At 41.6% G+C, this 21,137-nt stretch overlaps 1 protein-coding gene across 2 annotated transcripts in view; it reads left to right on the top strand.

Moving 5' to 3' along the window:
* Positions 1 to 21,137, top strand: part of PTER (phosphotriesterase related) — a 57,167-nt gene that overhangs the window by 23,044 nt on the left and 12,986 nt on the right. Inside the window, exons 1-3 of one of the 2 annotated variants that reach the window (XM_081123369.1) lie at positions 11,043 to 11,167; positions 12,947 to 13,417; positions 14,796 to 15,061. In XM_081123369.1, coding sequence (XP_080979495.1) covers positions 12,986 to 13,417; positions 14,796 to 15,061 — 698 coding nt within the window. In that variant the 5' untranslated portion in view covers positions 11,043 to 11,167; positions 12,947 to 12,985. Of the gene's footprint in view, positions 1 to 11,042; positions 11,168 to 12,946; positions 13,418 to 14,795; positions 15,062 to 21,137 lie in introns of those variants that run through there. The other variant, XM_081123368.1, reaches the window with a different exon arrangement.

Here is a 21,137-nt window from a genome sequence, read left to right as displayed (position 1 = left end):
TGCAGACGTGTTGAGTCCAGAGAAGGACACGCAGTTCAACCCTCTGGAGCCCAGAAGGGGCCCAGGGGGCACCACCCCGCTCCAGGTTCGGATTTACTTCTCAGTGTTGGCAGGACCACAGAAGTGACGCCTCCGGGTCTGTGTAGGAAGGGCCCTCCGTAGGCGTGGTGGGGGCAGGTCAGGAAGGCAGGGGGCAAGCTTAGAAGCTCTTACTGTGATCCCTGAGAGATGATGGTTCCCACTAAGGTGGTGGCTGTGAGGGTGAGAAGGGGAAGGGGAATTAAAGAGCTGTGGAAGTGGTGGGATGTGGGCCGTGTAGAAATCAAGTACTTGTGAGTGAGACAGGAGTCTTCGATGAAGTTTGGGTTGTTTTTTTACATGGTCAGTTGGATGAAGTAGTGTCAGAGAAAAAGTAGAGAAGGCAGACATCTAAGTTCTGTCTGAGGATAAATAGGGCGACTCGTGTGCATTGCCACGCGCTGGGCTTGGCACGAAGTAATGATCCAACGCGTTTTCCATCGTCGTAATCATGGCCTAAACTGGTCTGATTGATCCCGACAGAACTCTCTCTGAGGTGCTAATCATAGCTAATATTTGGCATTCTCTGAGCAGACCCAGGTTCAAACTGCAGCTTTCCAGCTCTAGACAAGTTTCTTCACTTTTCTTGGCCTCCATTTCCTCATATAATATCAACCCAGCAGCGTCTTAGTGAGAATTCGAGGTAAGAAATATGAGGTGCTTTCGTAGCACTCGATACAGGAGCTCAGGAAATGGCAGCTTAGTAAGTGAATAAAAGGCTTTATTATTGGTTCCCACCCTCGAAATGAGGGTGCAGCCTGGCTCTTATTTATCTGTTCATCTCCCATAGGCTCTACCTGCCTAGTACTGGGTCTTACACTTAAGAGATGCCCAATAAAAATTTATTGACTATATGATAACTGTTTTTATTTCATCTTTCTTACTGTTTTTCTGCTAACCTGCCCAAGACTGTTAACCCTCCTTAAAAAAAATTCTTTTTATGGTTTGTCCTCATATGGTTTATCTTTACTTAAAATTTATTTTGTTCGATCCCTCTTTTTCCACTTATAAACAAATGATGACCCGTACTTTGTAATTTCTTGACACACTCCTATGAAACAACTTCTTGTCAATCCCCATCTGCAGGCCTACCCCACAGGGAACTGTGTTCAACCAGGGGATCTTGATGCTTGTGTGGCTTGACTGTGATAAGAATTACTCAGGCTGCTCAGCCTTTGCCAGAATTCTCACTGGGCCCCAGGGTTTCCACTAGAGTCTAGATCAGTCCGTGAAGGACTCGGTCAAACAGCTTGAATTTCTTCAAAGTGAACCACAGTGCTGCAAAGGCGCGCAGTATGGTCAGAAATATTTGTACATGAGCAATGTGAAATCTTGGGCATGACTGGCAAATGAGCAATTCTGTGATAAAGAAGAATTTGAAATGGCTCTCGGCTCTTGCCTGCCTGTGTGTTTTAGTTGGAGGGTTCAAAACCTATATTCTGTTATTTTACATGTGACATTCCTGTAAGCATCAGATAGGTTTACACTGGTAACATTGATCTCTTCTCATTTTATTCCCTTTTACTAATTATAGATGAAATAAACATAAAAAACTGGAAAATACATTAAATAGTAATGAAGAAAAAAAGTATCTATCTTTGCTCCTTCTACCACCCAAAGATACAAGTAACATTTTAGTATTTCTACTTAAGCTCTACATATATGTAGATGCATATACTCTCAATAAACTTATACTGCTTTAAAGAGTTTTGCATTTTGAATTTTCACATATTATAATAAGGGCACTTTCCTCCATCATTAAATAGTCTTTGAAAATATAACTTGAATGTTTGCATAATGTTCCATCATATACATAAACAGTCCCATATTATGTATTTTGGTCTTTATTCTAAATAATGCCATAATGAAATCTTTGTGGATAAGTAATTTTTACATGTGTCTAAATGTTTCCTTAAGATAGATTCCCAGTGGCAAAGTAACATTTCAGGGCTTCAGATGTATATTGTTAAACTGCTTTTCAGAAAAGTTGGGGCAAATTTGCAATTTTGCCAGCGTTGTGTGTAGGAGGACCATCAGCTCACCATACTCTCTGGTCTTGCCTATCTTTCACAAACCAATCAGCCGACCAGATGGATTTTTTTAAAGTATAATTGACACTATTATATTAGTTTTAAGTGTTTCCCAAGTGATGCTTTCTGTTGGATACCCACAGTGTGACCGAGTCTGTTAACTTTTAGGACTAAGTTGCCATTTAAATGGACAGTTTTTATTCTGAAGTGTGAAGCTAGATTTGTATTCATGAAAAATTCCAAATGGTTAGTGGATGTTTTCTGTGTTGCAAGTGTAACCTTAAATGTGTTATACATTTTAAATGTTTTACTGCTTAGCAACTGTTACACAAAACTGAAATCAAGTGTCCCTCTCCCCCATGTTTGGGGTTTATTTTGCAGCAGTCATTCCAAAAAAATATCTTAGTTATTTGATATTTGAACAGTATTCCATTATGTTATATCCTCTGGAAATTACTTTTAAAAAATACATCATGCTTCAGGGTTAGTCTGTAGGCATGAGCATTTTATGTATGTAGCCACTGCTCTCTTCATTTATCACTAAGAACATGTAATTTCAAATAGATTGTGGCATTTGTTTGTATATAAAAGAAAAAGTAATTATTTGTAGGATATTTTAATCCAATGGGATTTAGAGTCTGGTTCTACATATTATGTGCTCGTTCCACTTGCAAACTTCAACAACAAAAAAGAAAAGGAAAATTTTAATCTTATTGGAATTTCAGATTTATAGTAAATTTTACTCATTTTAGAACAAAACTTTTGGCTCTTTCACTCATTCTTAATTAAGGCATAAACTAATTACAGTGGACCCTTGAACAGCACAGGTTTGAAATGTGTGGATCCACTTATGCTCGAATTTGTTTTCAATAAATACACAGTTGACCCTTCGTATCTGCAGTTTTGCATCCTTGGGTTCCCAACTGTGGATTCAAAATACTGTTGTTATTCGTGGTTGGTTGAATCTGAGGATGCTGAGGGCCGACTGTATAGTTTGTTCTGCATCATTTTATATGAGGGGCTTGAGCATCGGGAATTTTGGTATCTGTGGGGGTCACGGAACCGATCCCCCTCTGATACCCAAGGACAACTGTAGTTAAGTTTTGGGGGGAATCAAAAGTTATATGTGGATTTTCAACTCTGCAGCAGTCTGCACCCCTAACCCCCACATTGTTCAAAGGTCAACTATTCCTCCTCTCTACTCAGTTTAGTTCAGTTTCACAGATGCAAACCACATACTAGATATTATATAAGTATCGGAGATAGACCCCCATTCCCCTCCAACACACACACACACACACACACACACACACACACACACACACACACACAGAGTCAAAGAGAGACAAGTTCCTTAACAGATCAATTAGGTACAATGTGGCATGTGCTGTGATATATCAGTTTCATTATATGATATCGTCAATATGAGTGCCTCCAGCCCCAGATAACAGGTTACCTAGATAAACCAAATCTATGCACTAATAAACTGACCACTCAAAAGTGAATTCCCACTCAAACATTCGTGTTTCCTTAATACTAATTTCTGTTCCTGCTTAACATCTCAGCACCTTTTTCTTCAGCTCTGGCTGACTGCCATATATATTCCTAAATATCAAATAATAGGATGCAAATAGATTGGGGAGTAAAATTGAAAACTCTTTTAAAAAGCTGCAGTTTGCCATAAAGTTGGTGGAAGTGATATCTGAGAAATGCTAAACCACATAGAAAGCCCAGTGAGGGTGTGACAAGAGGAGAGAGAGATTGGCATGGAAAATACCAGGATATGTGCTTCCAAAGAGAATAAGTTGCATAACAACTGGTTAATAGATGACCTTGGAAAAAAACAATAAAGGCTTCAGAAGTATTTTTTCAATAACCTTCATCAGTGAGGTGTAAAAGTCAAATAAAGAATGTCATACCATATAATTCCCCCCCCAAAACCCAACATTCAATTAATTATTTGTCCTCACAATCAGGACAATTTATAATTATGACTTATTTTTATCTTATCTTTTTTTTCTCATTTAAAATCTTAAGTCCTTTAAATGTGACTGATTATTCAACCTTTGCCTCCATATATTTTGGTTATCTCTAACTGTGTAACAAACCGTCCCCCAAACACTAGTTGCAAACAGTAACTTTTTTATTATCTCCCGTAATTCTGTGGGTGGGCCAGACTCTGCTGGGATGCCTGCAGCTGAGCCTGAAGCCATGTGAAGTTTTGGCTGGGTTAGAAAGTTCAAGATAACTCACTTACTCTCCTGATACCCTCTCAGGGCCGGCCACAGGCTGAGCTCAGTGGGGACCCTGGGGTGACTGGGGGTCTCTCTCTACATCATCTCAGGGTCTCTCCTTTTCCACGTGGGAGGGTAGCTAGACTCCCTACATTGCGGCTCCAGGTTCCCCAAAGCACAAAAGCAAAAGCTACTTTCAAAGATTTGGGTCCTAAACTGACACAGAGCATCTCTTCTGCCACATTCTGTTGGTTAAAGCGGGTCGCAGACCAGCTCAGGTTCGGCGTGGAAGGGGCTGCCTGAGGATTTGAACACTGGAAGGTGGGGCTCACCGAAAGCCATCCCTGGAGGCCAGCTAGCACACTGTATTAAGCGCATTCATTTGAAAGGCATTTCCAGCCTCAGTTATCCGTGGATAATGAGGACCTCCAATAGTTTTAATCACTTCAGTGGGTTTCGTCCAAAAGCCTAATGAGTTCTGATGTCAATCGCAGTAGTCAATCTGCTTTCAACAATCACAGGCCTCAAGTGAAGGAATTCATTTGTAAGCAAAATTAGAGCTTTAGTTTGATTCATAAACTTCACCACCTTATTGGTAGTTTTTTTTAAGGCACAACTTTAGGTTCATTTGCCTAAGGATACTCAGTGAATGATGGGGAAATAATTCAAAGGTTGGAGGATAGTGCCCGGCCAGGGTGGCTCAGTGGTTGAATGTTGAGCCATGAACCAGGAGGTCACGGTTTCTGCGATTGACATCAGAACTCATTAGGCTTTTGGACGAAACCCACTGAAGTGATTAAAACTATTGGAGGTCCTCATTATCCACGGATAACTGAGGCTGGAAATGCCCATGCCCAGGTTTCGGGCTTGGTCCCCAGTGGGGGGCGTGCGGGGGCAGCCGATCAATGTCTCTCTCACCATTGATGTTTCTGTCTCTCTCCCTCTCCCTTCCTCTCTCTGAAATCAATAAAATAAACAAACAAAAAGTTTGGAGTATAGTAATTCTGAACATTTATAATTTAGGTAGTGCTTTTACATGTACTCTAACTAGTTTTTCATTCCGAATGTTATGCAGTAGATATTATTCTAGTTTCAAGTATGGAAACTAATTCATCATAAGCTTTTAAATTTTCTACAGTCACACAGCTAGGAAACTTTGGAGCCAGGACTCCAAGCTCAGGGTTACCTATCCCTCTTATAATTTTCCTTATAAACGTAAAAGGATCTAAAACTTAAGTTCATTCATATAATCTATGTGTGTGTGTGTGTGTGTGTGTGTGTGTCTCCATGTAGATGTATGTATGCATCCACATGCATATAAAATATACATTAAAAAAATTCTTAAGGTGCAGCCTTCAATGATAATTATTGAATGAGACTGATAGTTAATGAATGAGATTAACTCTTCTCTCCCATTATATAGATATGTATGTATGCACATGTCTGGAATATAGTTTTTAATATACATGTTAAAAACTACTTAAAGTACAGCCTTCACTGATAGTAAATGATCTATAGAAAGTCAATACTATTCCTTTCAAGTCAAAGGATATCACAGAAGCTTGGAGGTCATCTGGTCTAATCCTTTCAGTTCACAAAAGAGACTCAGAATGGTTAAGTAACTTGCCCAAAGTCACACAGCTATTTAGTGGAAGAGCCAAGAACCTTTGACTCTGAATCTACTATTCTTTCAACTACACAAAGTCACATTAAGAATAGCCTTTCAAATGAAATTGCGCGAGGAATACAGATATTTTATGTTTAAAACATTAATTTGTGATTTGCCAGGAATTAAAAGTAACACAAATTTTAAGCACTTGAATGCCTAAATACAGTGAAGGACCAACTGTGCAGTGTGCTCAAAATAGGAGACAAAACCATTGCTAGGAGTCCATGGAAGAGAAAATTCCTTCTATAAAAAGCTGAGAACTAACTTCAACGTGACGAGTTCTTTATGGAGAAAAAGAAGTCGTAACTGTTGTATCGAGTAACTTGGATGATGCTTCCCTCCTAGGATCGTGCGTGAGTAGCAAACGCAAGAAATTTACATCAAATGCTCTCACAGAACTGAGTGTGGAGCCTTCTGAGAATGAGAAAGGCTGAGGTGAGCTAGATCAGCTTTCCAAAGGAAGGAAAACATAAAGGTCAGTTCAGTTCTGCAGTGTCCTGGAAATATCGCACTTCTCCCAACCCTCGGGCGACACCGTGCTACGCAGTGAGTGATGCTGACTTTCGACCTGAGTAGAAATAGTGGGGTTTTCCTCCCTCCCCTTCATCCCCCCACTCTCTGTCCTTCCCCCCCCCCCCATTTCTCTTATTAAGGAGAACATATTTTCAGTTTGTCGATGAAACAGACAACAAAGTCCAGTAGCCGGTACAGTTACGCGCCACTTAATGACAGAGATACAATCCGAGAACGCGTCCTTAGGTGACTGTCGCGGGAACGTCGTCGAGAGCGCTTGCAGAGCCCTAGGTGCTTAGCCTGCCGCCCCCAGGCTGCGGGGTCGAGCCCACTGCTCCTGGGCTACAGGCCTGTGCAGCGCGTTACTGCACAAACCGTTAGGAAACAGAATCAAGCGCGAGAGAAAATGATGCAGCCGAGAAACACGGTGAACACCAGATGTAGGAGGCGGCGGCCGGCATGACACCGCATGTGTCCCAGCAAACGTTTCTGGAAAGCAGAAATAGTAGACTCTAAACTAATGGGTAAAAGTATAGTGAAGCAAATATAAACCAGAAGCAAAGTCATTTATTATCATTATAAAGGGTTACGTGCTTTTACACGACTGGCAGTGCAGCAGGCCCGTTTACACCAGCATCACACGAACAGGCGAGTAACGTGCTGCGTGTCACGTTAGGGCGCCTGTGCCGTCGCTGGGTGATGGGAGCCATCAGCTCCATTGCAATCTTGTGGGACCTCCGTGGAACGTGTCCTTGGTTGCCTGAAACGTTGTTACTTCGGCACGTGACTGTAGCACTGTTTGCCAAAGTCAAGGTGTGTGTGGCTCAGAGGGCTGGCCAGTTGGCAAGCTTTTGACTAAAGAGTCAATGAAGCCACAAGACGGCCGCCTTCTGTGGAGCTGCCTGATGTGATTTCTGACTTTAATAATCACCACTGACGGTTCACATCAAGGAGTGCAGGACAGGGGTCCTGTGAATACCTTTTTCCAGGAGCGTCACTTCCTGGGTACATCTCTGCCACCGTCGTCGTATTTGTTGTCTGGAATTTGGAAATGTGCCTAGGTTTTCTCTCCTGTTTCCTTAGTCAAATAGGAGGGGGAAAAAAGCTTGGGAAGAAACCCACCCCTTTCCTCTGAAGACCAGACACAAGCTGCTCATTTGTGTCCCTCAGTGGCTTTGTGTTGTTTGTGTCTCAGCTTGAAGAACTTGCTGAGTTCCATTATTGCTCTGTGTGCTGAAATGGTTGGGTTTCTTTCTCTTTATTTGGGCACGATTATTTATTTTTTTTGACAATGTTTACTATGAAAAGTTATAGATCTCCATGCAGTGGAGCCCTTTACCATAAATACCTGGGCAAATGGACGTGTGGTGATGGATGCAAGGAGGAAACCATTGTGTCACTGCTGTTCAGCCACCAGGCCAATGCTGTTTGAGAGGAAACATGTCACAGGTTTGAACCTGCACATCACATATTCAAACAAGCTTTAAAAAATACTGGGTAGTTTTTAAAATGTTTTGATTACAAATCAAATGTCAGCTTTAAGCTCAGTGTTCGTAGAGTGCCACCACTCTGTGTGATGTAACCCAAGAGATGTGAAAAAATAGAAGTGCCCACAGATTTGCACCAGCCGGCACTTTTCTCATGGGAGTCCATTTATTTGGGAGAACTTTTATAACACCAGCGAGTCCAGTTAGAAACTCCCATCTGCTGTACCTCTTACTGCTTCTGCTTCCTCACTGTCTGCACTGATGTCATCTCAGACCAAAGCACCACCTGATTTCTTCCACATTCTAGCAACACTCACTGAGCGGTCTTCTGCCCTTTCTCCACAGGGCTGCCTGATTATCCAATTCATGCCCTGTCCTGCACACAACTCTGGAATGCCTTCCCATTTTTTAAGGAAAACAATCGTAAGTGCAATGGACTGAAGGATTTATTATGGGGATTAGAGCTTGTACAGTTGTTAAGGAAGTGAACTGAAAACTGTAACCGCATAGAAACTTCATTTCTTTAATATGAACTTTTCTCCTTTCTTTCCTTTGATTCAAACTGGCTTCACCCAGCACCCTGACTCACCTGCTTCCTTCCCCCTTGCATGTCTACTTCTTCATCATTAGGCCCCCAGGACAATGAGGTTCTGATCAGCATCAAATAATCTTAGGAACAAAGCCTGGGTCTGTTGACCACAGAGATAGAGCTTTGGTCAAACTAGAGATAATGTCTAGGCTTCAGTTGTGTGTCAGCTCCAGGCCCAGAAAAACTGCGGAACCAGCGAAGCAATGCCATTGTTGACATCAGGACCAGATGCAATGATCAACTGCCTCCTAACCTAGGGCCAGTCAATCAGTAGAGACCATGACCCTGACCACGACCCTAACTCCCTAGTCACCATGATTAAAAATTTTTCCCTGTATAACCCACCCCCTGGAAGCCATCAGGGAGCTAAGTCTTTGAGCATTAGCCCCTCTGTCTCCAGGTGTGAGTCACTGTGTCTCCAGGTGTGGGTCACTTCCTAAAAATAAACCCTTACTTTCTTTGCTGCAACCTCCTGTTCGTGTCTTACTGGGCTTTGATGCACTTTAGTCTGGCAACAAAACCAATTCACCAAACATCAAATTGCCGATTTGACCATTGCATCGAAAACTGCAGAGTCCTTTAACCAGGTCTAGGACTGGATACAGCAGAAGCAGGGACAGGAAAAGAGCATATGTCTGTGAATTCCACTCATTCATATGTAAGATATTCAGGAAGTCCTACCCTCTGAAATGTGAAATGTAATTGAAATGGATATTCAATTCAAGTAGAAATAAAAATCTCAAGCATAATGGCCAGGATGAAATCTCAGTGAAACAAAGTTGGCCCCAGACTACTCACCCACCAGCAAATCTCCAATAATTTGGTAAATGTATTATTTTATAGAAGTGAATTCATGCACATATTTTCAAAACTCACAAACCCTACATATTGTCTCTGGTTTTCAGTTCAGTGCTATTTTCTGTTTCTCTCCTTTTTTTTCCTCTTTTTTTCTTTTTCTGTTCTGTGTTCTTTTTTGATTCTAGTACCATTGTAATTAGCTAGTTATTAATAACAGGAAGGAGCAAAGGGAAAGTCAGGAATTATCAGCATGGTCATCTGGGCAGCTTCACCAGGAAGCTGCAATGTCACACTCCCCAGGTCCATTCCCTGAAGATCCCTGGGGGGAAGGGATAAAACAAAGAGGGAGATGGGTACATGCACAGTGAAGTTGGGGTGACGTAGGGTAGGTGCTTACCTGTTAGTCTAACCTGGAAACAAAGATCATTGGCTAGAGAGGTGGAGCCAATGCAAGCCCACAAAAAGCTGGGAATACATAATCCCCAGGCAAAGGAATTCTCTCTCTTGTTCCTCTGGCTTTATTCCTGCTTTCTTGCACTTGCCTGTGTCCCTAGAAGCCACATGGCCCAAGGCCATGTGGACCCCACATACAATGGACTGCAGCTGGGAACACAAACTAACTTACCCAGATGCTGAACTGGACTGTGCTTCAATATGGAAGGGAGACTCTGGGCAGTGGCTTTAATCCTAGCTCTGCAGAAGACGCAGCTGGACTTTCTCCTTGGCGGGATGGAAGGAGATGAGACCTTGGAAACCACATAAATAAATATCACTCCTTTGCCCATGGGAGTCTCAGAAAATTCCTTTTCTTGTAACATCGCAAGAAGCCCACTTCCACCAGCAACAGGTGGGGACACAGAGAGCACCTCAACAATAATAATTCTACACCCATTGGAATCAGAAGGGCTGTTTCCTTTAACGAGGCTGTAATGGTGATTGCAGCCTATCCTCAGTCTCTCTGACTGCTCAGATTTCACATTTGAAGTGCAGCAAAAACTGTGGCAACCGTATTTATAGCTCCTGCTAACCCTTTTCTCACTACCTTCTGTGTGTCCTAATGCTGAATGAAGTGGTGTCCCATGGGTTTTCCACAGAATGCCCGAAGCCTGCTTTCTTTGTAGGGAGTCACTCTTGTCTGCACAGCTGCACTCTGCAGCTGTCATTGTCCAGTACTGTCCTCCTTGTTCTGTGAACTCTCATCCCTACGGTTGAAGGCCACTAACAGCTTGGCGTGTCCACCGAGAAAAGAACCACTTGCAGGGTGGATGTGGCCCAAAGGCTGCCCCCTAGCTGCACAGTAACCACGAGTTCTACAAACACATCTTATCCCACTGAAAGACATATTCCAGCTTAGAGCCATCGTGGCCGCAGTTTGTTCTGTATACATTGTGTCTTATCATAGAGCTCCAACTAGTTCTGCCTGAGAGTGTTTGGAGGAAATTTCCAGAAGAGATGACATTTCTTAAGGGTTTTTTGTGTTGTTTTCTTTCACAAAGACTCACAGCTTGTGAAGCTTGAAACTTACCAACATTGCTCTTTCAAATTTATATCAATTAAATATGCAGTTTGGTACTCTTCTAGTAAAAGTGATGGTGTTTTATCAATTTGTTCAAGTTTCAGGCCCCAGTAACCCTCCAGGAACGTATGTGTAAGACCATCAGCCAGAAGGAATGAAAGAGCAAATGCACCCCCATGGAAGGTTGAGTTGATTATTAATGGTACCGTGGTTTCATCAACTGGAGGAACTAGCTGCGTAGTCCTTGCTCTCCGTAAGGCATTGTTGAACAGAAATCCTTGACATCGTCGGTGAAAACTATGCCCTGTGTAGTGACTGGCAGCTACATGTGGTTCTCTAAACAGATGCCATCTCCTTTCATCACAGACACCATGAGAATTATTTAGATATTGGAAGCTTGGCCTCCTGAAGACCATATCAACAAAAACAAATGGCCATGCTAGCCCCAAGTTCTAAGTTCTCTGTCAAATGGTCTAAATCAATCATTTACACATTGTAGACCAATATGTATCAAACACCTGGGTTCCACATAACTGCAGTGGCTTGATATAAATTGGACTTGAACTCAGTCCCCTTTTCTCAACCCTGACTTGTTTCTACCTTCCCTTATGTATGCACCGTGCCCACTATAAATTTGTCTTATACCCCAAATGCTCCCCTCTAATCAACCACTCCCTCTGAAAAGAAATAACCTAGGAGATACATGCAAAACAAAGCTACTATTTATCAAACGTGTGCTATGTGCCAGACACGTTTACTGATCTTTCTGTCTGTGGTACCAAATTTAATTCTTATAAAAGCCTGTGAAATGTGCACTGTTATTCTGATTTACAAGTGAGAAAATGGATGCTCAGAGTCAGACAAGGTCTTCAGAAGGATGTGGCAAAAAGCGATTTCAGAGTGTCTTTTAGATGAACCCTCTGGGCCCTTCCAAAGGCATTGTCTTTTCCCCAGTTCCCAGTCTGTTTTTCTTCCACTGTCCTCTCAGTGGGCCTGGCTGGGGCTCTGTGTGGAAGGAACACAGGGTTTGCTCTTGGCCACCACTCTCAGTAGCACCTGTTTGTTTCCAAGTGAAGTCCTTTCATTTAGGAAAAGTACTTTCAAATGAAAGCGCCGGGGTTGGGGTTCTTGCTGTCAACGACAGAAATTTGGTGAAAACTTAACTTGTGTTCCAAATGAAAGCAAATAAAAGATAAATGGAGAGGTATTTAGTCTTTTTAGAGAGGGCAGGTTTCAGTTTCAATAAGTCATAGTTGCTTTCATTATGACGAAGGGATTTTAGTTTTATTTTTGAAGTGTGTTTCTGACTCTGTGCCATAGACAAAATAAAAACATCGAGAGTGAAGAGGTTTGTTTGGTTTTGCTTTTGGTTTTCCAACATTAAACCTGCGTGTGCTCTGCCCCGACTCCCGCCCCCACCCCCATTGTCTTTTGGGGAATAATCTGTGAAATCATCAAGGTCAGAGATTTTGTCTTATTTTCCTTTGTGTCTTCAGTTTCTGGCACGTGGTGGACCTTCAACAAAAGTTTGTTCCGTTGGACAGTAAATGGCGAAGGGACCGCTCAGTAGCCCCAGTATATTTAACTTAGCTGGAAAATGACAAATGAGACAGTTTCCATACTTGATGGCTGGTTTTGATATGCCATTGATTATAAAGGTTTTTTAATGGAGATTATTGTTGAATTATCCAAGGAAGCACAGCTATGACTAATGAGATAAAATTAAGCAAAAGAAAAATATGAATTGAATATCAAGAGACATTGCCAGTAGATGAGGTTGGGGTTTAATCAGGCAGAGGAGTCCCAGTGGAAGTGACCTGGGGACACTGACCACCGCACATGTCACTGAGCGTTGCAGTGCACTCACGTCTTCACAGGGACAGGCCCGGACTCTGGTGGGACAAAGAGTGAAGTCGTATTCCTAGTTTCACTGATCTTCCTTCCACGGGTGCACGTCCACAGCCTCCCTTCCCCTATGGAAAGAATTTATGTATGTGTTAAATTTTCTGATTATCGTTCTGTTTCTTTCCAGAAAACACTCTTTTTAGAACATCTCCAGGTGCCCTCAGAAATGTCTTCCTTAAGCGGCAAGGTCCAAACTGTCCTGGGACTGCTGGAGCCAAGCAAACTGGGCCGCACCCTGACGCACGAACATTTGACGATGTCCTTTGACTGCTGTTACGACCCACCTCCTCCGTCTCACGACGCTGTCTCTAAGGAGCCCATTATGATGAAAAATTTGTTTTGGATTCAGAAGAACCCTTACTCCCATAGAGAGAACCTTCAGTTGAATCAAGAGAAGGAAGCAATCAAGGAAGAGCTGCTGTATTTTAAAGCCAAAGGTGGAGGGGCTTTGGTGGAAAACACGACCACCGGGATTAGCCGGGACGTGCTGACCTTGAAGTGGCTCGCAGAAGAGACCGGTGTCCACATCATAGCCGGCGCTGGCTTTTACGTGGATGCCACTCACTCTCCAGAGACCAGAGCCATGTCAGTGGAGCAGGTAGAAAGTCCTAAATTCTTTGACAATACTTGGATATACAAACATTCCCAACAGCCAGGATTCACGTTATCCCCACATGTCATCTACATTTGGAAATGTCACTGGCTCACAGGTAGCTGGGCATTCTACACAAATTTGCTGGAGAGCGAGGACATCTTCCAGTTGAGACCCAAGTTAGGAACATTTCGTTTCATAAAAAGCATCGAGGAAGGAGATCTGAACGCACCGGTCATTGCAGAACCCAATGTGTTAATGCTCAGATTCGTGGACACTGCGTCCCTGCTCAGCAGCGGTGCCCCCGCCTGTTTGTAAACCTCAGTTTTTCATGATAAGCTTCAGTTAGGTGGCCTCGATTTTGTTGCTGGGTCTTATAATAACCAGTCATAAAAATTCACTGTAGGGTGAAACTTGGCAGGCAGAGACTTGGCACATTTGCCAATATGTTCCCTTCTCCTTTTACAAAACAGGAGGGGTGGAAGAAAATCCATTCCCCTGTTTTTGTCATAAGATCTTAAGTAAGAATGGATATAAGGAATTACATCTTTCAGGGACAATAAAAACAAATAAGCAGCAAAACTTTTGGGCATGCGTATGTGCTCTCTTTCTAGACGTACATGTATGTGTTTATACATATATATGTAAATATATGTATATACATATACACACACACACACACACATAGATATTCATTTGTATCTTCCATTGCCTGCTTGATAGGCATAGCACGTCAGCTGCAGTTTTTGCAAACACTTAGTTAATCTTTAAAATACTTTGTATTTCAAAACTTTACCTGCATTATTTTCCAGTCAGGGCTTTCCCTTTTTATATATTTACATCACTTGAGGACTACCATGATGTCAACTATTACAGTCTTCCAGCTACTCTTAGCAGTAGCTATACATCTGACCAAAACAATGTAACATGAGTATTGTATGCTGTGAATTTTCTATGCTGTAAAGGATAAAAGAATGCATGAATAAGGGGGAATTAAAGAATTACTTGATACAGTTGATGTAAGTTCAAAGGCAGCCTTTTTATGTCTAAACGCTCCTCTGGTTAAATTATTGATTTTTTCTCTCTCATCTGAATGCCCTTTCCTTAAGTAATTTTTTATTTCCCCTATAGCTTCCTAAAGCCATACGCTTCTTATTAAATAGTCACAGTAAGATACTGCTGAATCTTTGATTTAGAATTACTTGTTGTATTTGAGATCTGGCCAGCAAAATGCCTTTCTCCTTGACCAATATTAATTGAACGAATGACGAATACATTTTTGAAGAATCAGTAACTAAAAGAACGCATTCATTAACATACTGGGTGATACTATGTTGAGAAATTCCACAGTCTATAACATATATTCATTCCCACCCTTCCTAAGCTTACTGATGTCCTCATTAATGAAGTTCTCCATGGAGCTGATGGAACCAGTGTCAAGTGTGGCGTTATTGGAGAAATTGGTTGCTCCTGGCCTCTGACTGAAAGCGAAAGAAAGGTTCTTCAGGCAGCAGCTCATGCCCAGGCCCAGCTTGGCTGTCCTGTTATCATTCATCCTGGAAGGAATCCAAGTGCACCCTTTCAGATTATCCGAATATTGCAAGAAGCAGGTATGGACATCTCCAAGACAGTTATGTCACACCTTGATAGGTAAGCAGATTATGTACAAATTAGTGCAAGTGCCCAGATGATTATGGATGATTGGACGTGTAGGGGACAGCAAAGTAGCTGACTATATAAGCAGATGTTGGCTGGAGTTAATCTCATGAATAAGCCTAACAATGTTACATAGGCTACACACTAGCCTTTGGATTGGGTTGATTAAGGAATTAACACAGTGTCTGTGTGACTAATAATACATTACAGTTATTTCTAAATTGGGTACTTCCTGGACATGAGGATGTATCTTTCATTGTTTCTGGAAAACCTCAGCCCTTGTCTCTTCAAATATTGCTTCTTCATATTTTCTTTATATTTGCATCATAAACTCCAACTTGATATATGTAAGATCTAATTCCCTGTCTTCCACGTCTCTTAACACCTTCATATTTCCATCCATTTTCATCTTTGAACTGTAATTTTCTCCATTCTGTCTTCCTATTTATTGCTTCTCTCTCCAGTGAAAGCAATCTATTGCTTAGACTCTCGATTTGTTTTATAATGCTAAGAACTATAGTTTTTTTCTTTATTTCTATTAGTTTTATTTGTTACTTTTCAAATCTGCTCGGTTAATTTTGACACATTTTTTTCCTTCAACATGTTTTCAACTCAAATGTTAAAAAATAATATACATGCATGCATAAATTAATAAATCTAATTTCGATTATCTTTTTTTACTCTAACTTTCTAGTTTGTTGATTCTTTTAGCTCTTGTCCATGTGAGGTTATTTCCTTCTGTATAAAATTTTAGTGTGATCTTAGATTCCTTGGAAATTATTAAGAGCCCTGGGTTGAGTTTTCTCTCCGTTTTTTGGTTTTGTTTTGTTTTGTTTGTTTCTTATAGGCGGTTAAGGGCACTACTAACCTGGTATTACTTTAAACTAAATTTTTTTAAAATTGTATAAATTGTGGTAAAATACATATAACATAACATTTACAATCTTAACCATTTTGAAGTGTGAAGTTTAGTAGTGTGGATTATTGTGCAACCGGTCTCCAGAATTCTTTTTATCTTGCGAAACTGAAACTCTGTACTCACTCACCTACACCTCCCCCTCCCCCCACCCTAGGCTCGTGGCAACCACCATCCTACTGTCTGGCCTTATGAAGCTGGCTGTTCTAGGGACCTTATACAGTAGAATGATATTGTATTTGTCTTATTGTGACTTTTAATTTTTATTTACTTATTTATTTAATATATCTTTATTGATTTCAGAGAGAGGAAAGGAGAGGGAGAGAGAGATAGAAACATCAATGATGAGAGAGGCATTGATCGGCTGCCTCCTGCACGCCCCCTGCTGGGGATCGAGCCCACAACCCGGGCATGTGCCCTGACCGGGAATCGAACCCCGATTGCCTGGATCCTAGGTCGACGCTCAACTGCTGAGCCACGCCCGGCCGGGCCTTATTGTGACTTTTAAAACTAAACTTTTGACGCGAAGGGTTTAGAACCACACAGGTGCTGTGAATTCTGGCCCCTAAACCCAGTGAGTGCAGGTTGTGGTTTTGGATTCTCAGAAGAGACTTTTTCCCAGCCTGCCTCCCTTTCACCAGAAGACAAGACTCAGAAAGACATAATCTCCGAAGACTCCGTCTGTGAGCCAGTTTTTAACTCGTTTATTCGCATGGGTGTGGTTTGGGATGAGAGGAGTGCTTCCTTTATGCGCTGGCTCAGGCTGCGTCTGGTTTGTCTCCTGCCCTATCCGGCCCTGACTCTCTACTATGGGCCCATTAAGACCCCCCAGGACGATGATAGTTCTGGGTTTCCCTCTATTCCTCATTTTGTCTGCTTTCTTGTTTCTGAGCAGGTCCTTTACTTTCCCACCAGCTGAACCAAGCATTTAAAAATGTATTTTCGCCCCCTTTTACTGTATCCAGTATTTTACTTGTACTGTCCTGGGAAGGTTTTCTGTTGTGAACGTCTAGCCTGCCATACTGCCCAAACCTGGTTCACAGTGATTCTTAAGGAAGAATCTTTCTGGTGCTTTCTGTTCTTAGTTAGACTTGTAGGTGAGTTAGAAAATTATGCTTGGCATTAATAAAAAATAAGGTTCCACTGGAAATTGTGAAACAGTCTTTAACTCCTAGTGCAGTAGAACTTCCTTGCTCATAGAATCAAGCAATAAACATATGTATATTTCTTGTTCATAAAGTCAAACAACATTTATACCTATACATGTGTGTATATGTATTTTTTAAAAAATAATAAAGCTACACCATCTGATTTTCACTGGCATCCATTTCAGTGCCCCCCTCTAGAATGGCTCAGGATGGGGAGGAGAAATTGGTCTGACATCAGACAAACTCTGAGCATCCTAGAAAATCCTGAGGCCATTTCTAGAACAGCGCCCCCCCCCCATCTTCTGTGTCTATATTAGGGATTTTTCAGGGTTCCAGTGCCTGGCAAAGAAATGTAGAGAAGTATGAACATTTCAGTGGAGAGGAACTGGGGAAATGGCTTTAGAAAAAGTAGCACATTTGGAAAAACAAATTGAATAAAGTAACAGAAAAAAAAAAAAAAATCAGGGAGGCAGATCCAGGCAACTTGAGCTCTCTGATGTGACTTTTCACAGCGAGACCGTCGCCAGGCGGAGGTTTGACTAGGTCAGCCTTTCACAGGCTCTCTGAGGTCCGCTGCGCTGCACACAATCTGATCCTCGCTGAAAGGGCAAGGGCTCCGGCTTTCATAATGGGGACAAATCACAAAAGGGCATGTATTTCACGCCGCAAAATGCACTGACAACACACAAAAAGAAAAGCATCCTGACAACAAGGCCTCCAGGAAAAAAACACACCAAAAAAACCCCAGAAAATTATTCTGTTTCTCCCACCATGTTTTCTCAGGCACAAAGAAGGTTCAGACCCCACAGGCTGCTGTGACTGTGACGTAACCAGTGGAGGCGCTGGCTCGGCCCTGCAGCCCCTTAGAGCCCTGGGCTTTCCAGCAGGGCTGGTGCTCAGCCTTGGCTACCTGTGAAACTGTTCGTTTGTCCCCTTAAAGGTAGGATTTCTATCAGTTAAGTGTATGGAATAAAAGATTCCAGGATGTCCACATAACATTGAAGCAATGAAATGTTTTTGACTACATAGACCTTCACTGGCACTCATTCATCAGGCATTTTGCCTTAAAATACATGCACGCACACACACACAGCAGCAGCTACAGCAAACTGCTGTATGCCTGTCCCAAAAGAGCTTGTGGGACCTTGAGAGGGAAGAGTTAATGAATGGCTGTCACCTTAGGACACCTCTGAACCACATTCTTGTCATGTGACCGTTTGTGACCTGCTTAAGGTCATTTACCTGGAGATAACAGCCTGACAAGATAAATCTGCTTCTGTGTCTAGGCCCTCCCCTAACCATCTGTTCTCTTTAAGAAATATGGGCCTGTGGAAGTGCCTGTGGACGGCTGTGAATTTAACCCTAGGGAACCTCACAGGGGGCTGCCCTTGACAGTTACAGCCACCCAAAGTCAACATTTATTGGAAAATAACACCAGCATTTCTATTCCTGTTTGGGCTTTTCATCTACAAAGGCTTTATGCCTTTTAATCATTTATTATAATTTTACTACCTGTTAAAACTCTAGCCACATTTCCAGGTGGCATGTAATTACAGCACTGCCTCTGTCCCCAGTCTAACATGGGCTATATGTGATCAAAGAAGACACCCCACAGATAGTCTTTTTGTGATTCATCTCCAAGGAAGTTTATCCTTAATGCGCTATAGAGTAGCTGTAGGTATTTTTATCACAACACAATTCTTTCATTACCAAGGAAAGTTGGGTAAAACAACATGACTGGTCGGTATTTGGGTACTAACTATTTACTGATTACATTCTGAGCCCTAGGGAAGGCACCAGACACTTGGTATGCCTCAATCTTTTTTCTGCTTGGTTCTCTATTTAACAAACCAAAGGCTTTGACAGAAATCCAGGGCCTAGAGTTTGAGGAGGGACACAATAATAATAAAGTTCAGGAAAATAGCACATCTTCTGTCTGAAAACTGCTCCCTGTGGAAGGTCAAAGAATTTGACCAAAGGGTTTCTAACAGAGGAGAAAGGAAGACACAGATGATGGGCCACCAACACATTTTATTCTCTGTACTCCTGATTATCCATGCAAATCTACCTAGCTCTTCAAAGGATACAATTTTGAAACATTTTTTCATGCTCTTAATTAGATTGAGTGGAATATTCCTTCCTTCCTTCCTTCCTTCCTTCCTTCCTTCCTTCCTTCCTTCCTTCCTTCCTTCCTTCCTTCCTTCCTCAAATATTTATTGAAAGCATAATTATCATAAACCAGACACTGAGGGGTAGCAGGGAGCAAGACCCAATCTCTGCCTTCAAACTGTTTATTTAATTATGATTATGGTGACTTTTAACCTTAAGGTTGCCTTTGAAAAGCCACAAAAAAAAAAAAAAAAAAGACTATCTGGTATCCTTGGAACTGTACACTTTTAATTTCTATGAATACTAGTGAAATAACATGAAATCGTTCAAAAACAAATATTTGACAAACTTGAATTGAGCAAAACATCTTTATATATCTAAATAGTATGGTAGTACTTAAAAAACACACAATTGGAATGTCGTGCCCATGAAATGGTTTAAATACTTAGAATCCTGTGGGTACAGCGCTGTATCTCTTAACAGTTTACTATAGGGGTGGTGTATATGCATGTGTTATGTGCATAATGTACAGTATGCTGTGAAAAAAAGGAGTGTGCATTATATAGTATGTATATTGTACACATTAAGTACAGCAAAAACAACTTATCTAGTCATATTGGTTCAGATCCAAGCACAGAATGAGAAATTAAAGACATCAACTCAGGCAACAAAGCAGAGAGGGACCTGAAAAGCAAGTGCATTTTTTTCAAAGAAAATATTTACAAATAACATTTCCCTTTTCCCATTTACTAATGTCCACTGGTATTTCTTCTGTTATCACTATGGCAGACAATGGGAAAATATTTTTAAAATGGGTGCTTTGAAACATGTCATTGTGGCTACTTGTATATATACTTGGGCATGACTATGACTAAATTTCACACTAAAACCTACACTGGTCTGGAGAGTACTCACCGACATAGAAACACAAACCTCGGATACACTTCAGCTGGAAATTGTGTGATGACATTGCGGCAGCAATGCTTTCATTGATGTGATGTCTAGTCTATGTCTGCATGGAACAGTGGAAAACAGGGGGTGTGGGGGTCACCATGCTTAATTTTAGTTCTGACACCAGAACTTACTTGCTGTGTGACCTTGAGTAGGTCACTTAATCCTCCCAGTCTTTTGCTCATGTGTCAAAGAGGTTAAAAAAAATTATTTTTAATCCTTTAAGTGTAATGCAAATTGCCCCCATTATTGTTTATCTTGGACTTCCTTTCAAGACAGGACCTATTTAAAAAGAAAATCCAGGCAAATGTTCGACAAACTTAAATCCAGGCAAATGTTGCGATGCTTATAAAAGTGCCGAATAAAGTGCAATTAAGTTATGTTTGTAACTGATATTTGTTGAATGTCCAAAAGTGCACCTTTAACAGAGACACTGGGCAGACCAGCCACTGTCAGGGCCGTTGGATGCACCGGCCGTGTATTATCTCCAGTACATTGTAACCATCAAACCCTGCCCTGGTGATTTTTTTTCTTCTGAAGCAGTTTTTCACGACTCTGACACCATTCCCATGAAATGTGACATTTTAACAAATAGGATTGCCATGGCTATGAGATTTATCTTCACTCCCCTCAGTGCCATCATTCCCTGAACTGGGTATCGCCTACGTGAGAAACACAGCCTCTTTGGTGCTACGTGGCAGCTGGAAAGTTCATAGAGTAAAAAGCTCTTCCTAGGGTGTATAAACCACGAAATGTATTTTAAAATAATGTTTTAAATACATTTCACAATTCAGAGCCAGCTTGTAGTTTTGTCTGATTCAAATAAGGGTCTCTCTCTCTTGCAGCCATCTGTTCCTTTTGCTTAAGCCTGCACTTAAGTCATAATATTGAAAGTGTGACATCATTCCTTCCGATGATGTCATTAAACATCTCTTAAGGTAGAGGC

Source organism: Miniopterus schreibersii, assembly GCF_964146895.1.
Source record: "Miniopterus schreibersii genome assembly, chromosome: 1".
Classification (NCBI taxonomy): Eukaryota; Metazoa; Chordata; class Mammalia; order Chiroptera; family Miniopteridae; genus Miniopterus; species Miniopterus schreibersii.
Note: the sequence above shows the minus strand (reverse complement) of the source record. Positions and strands in the feature narration are given on the sequence as shown.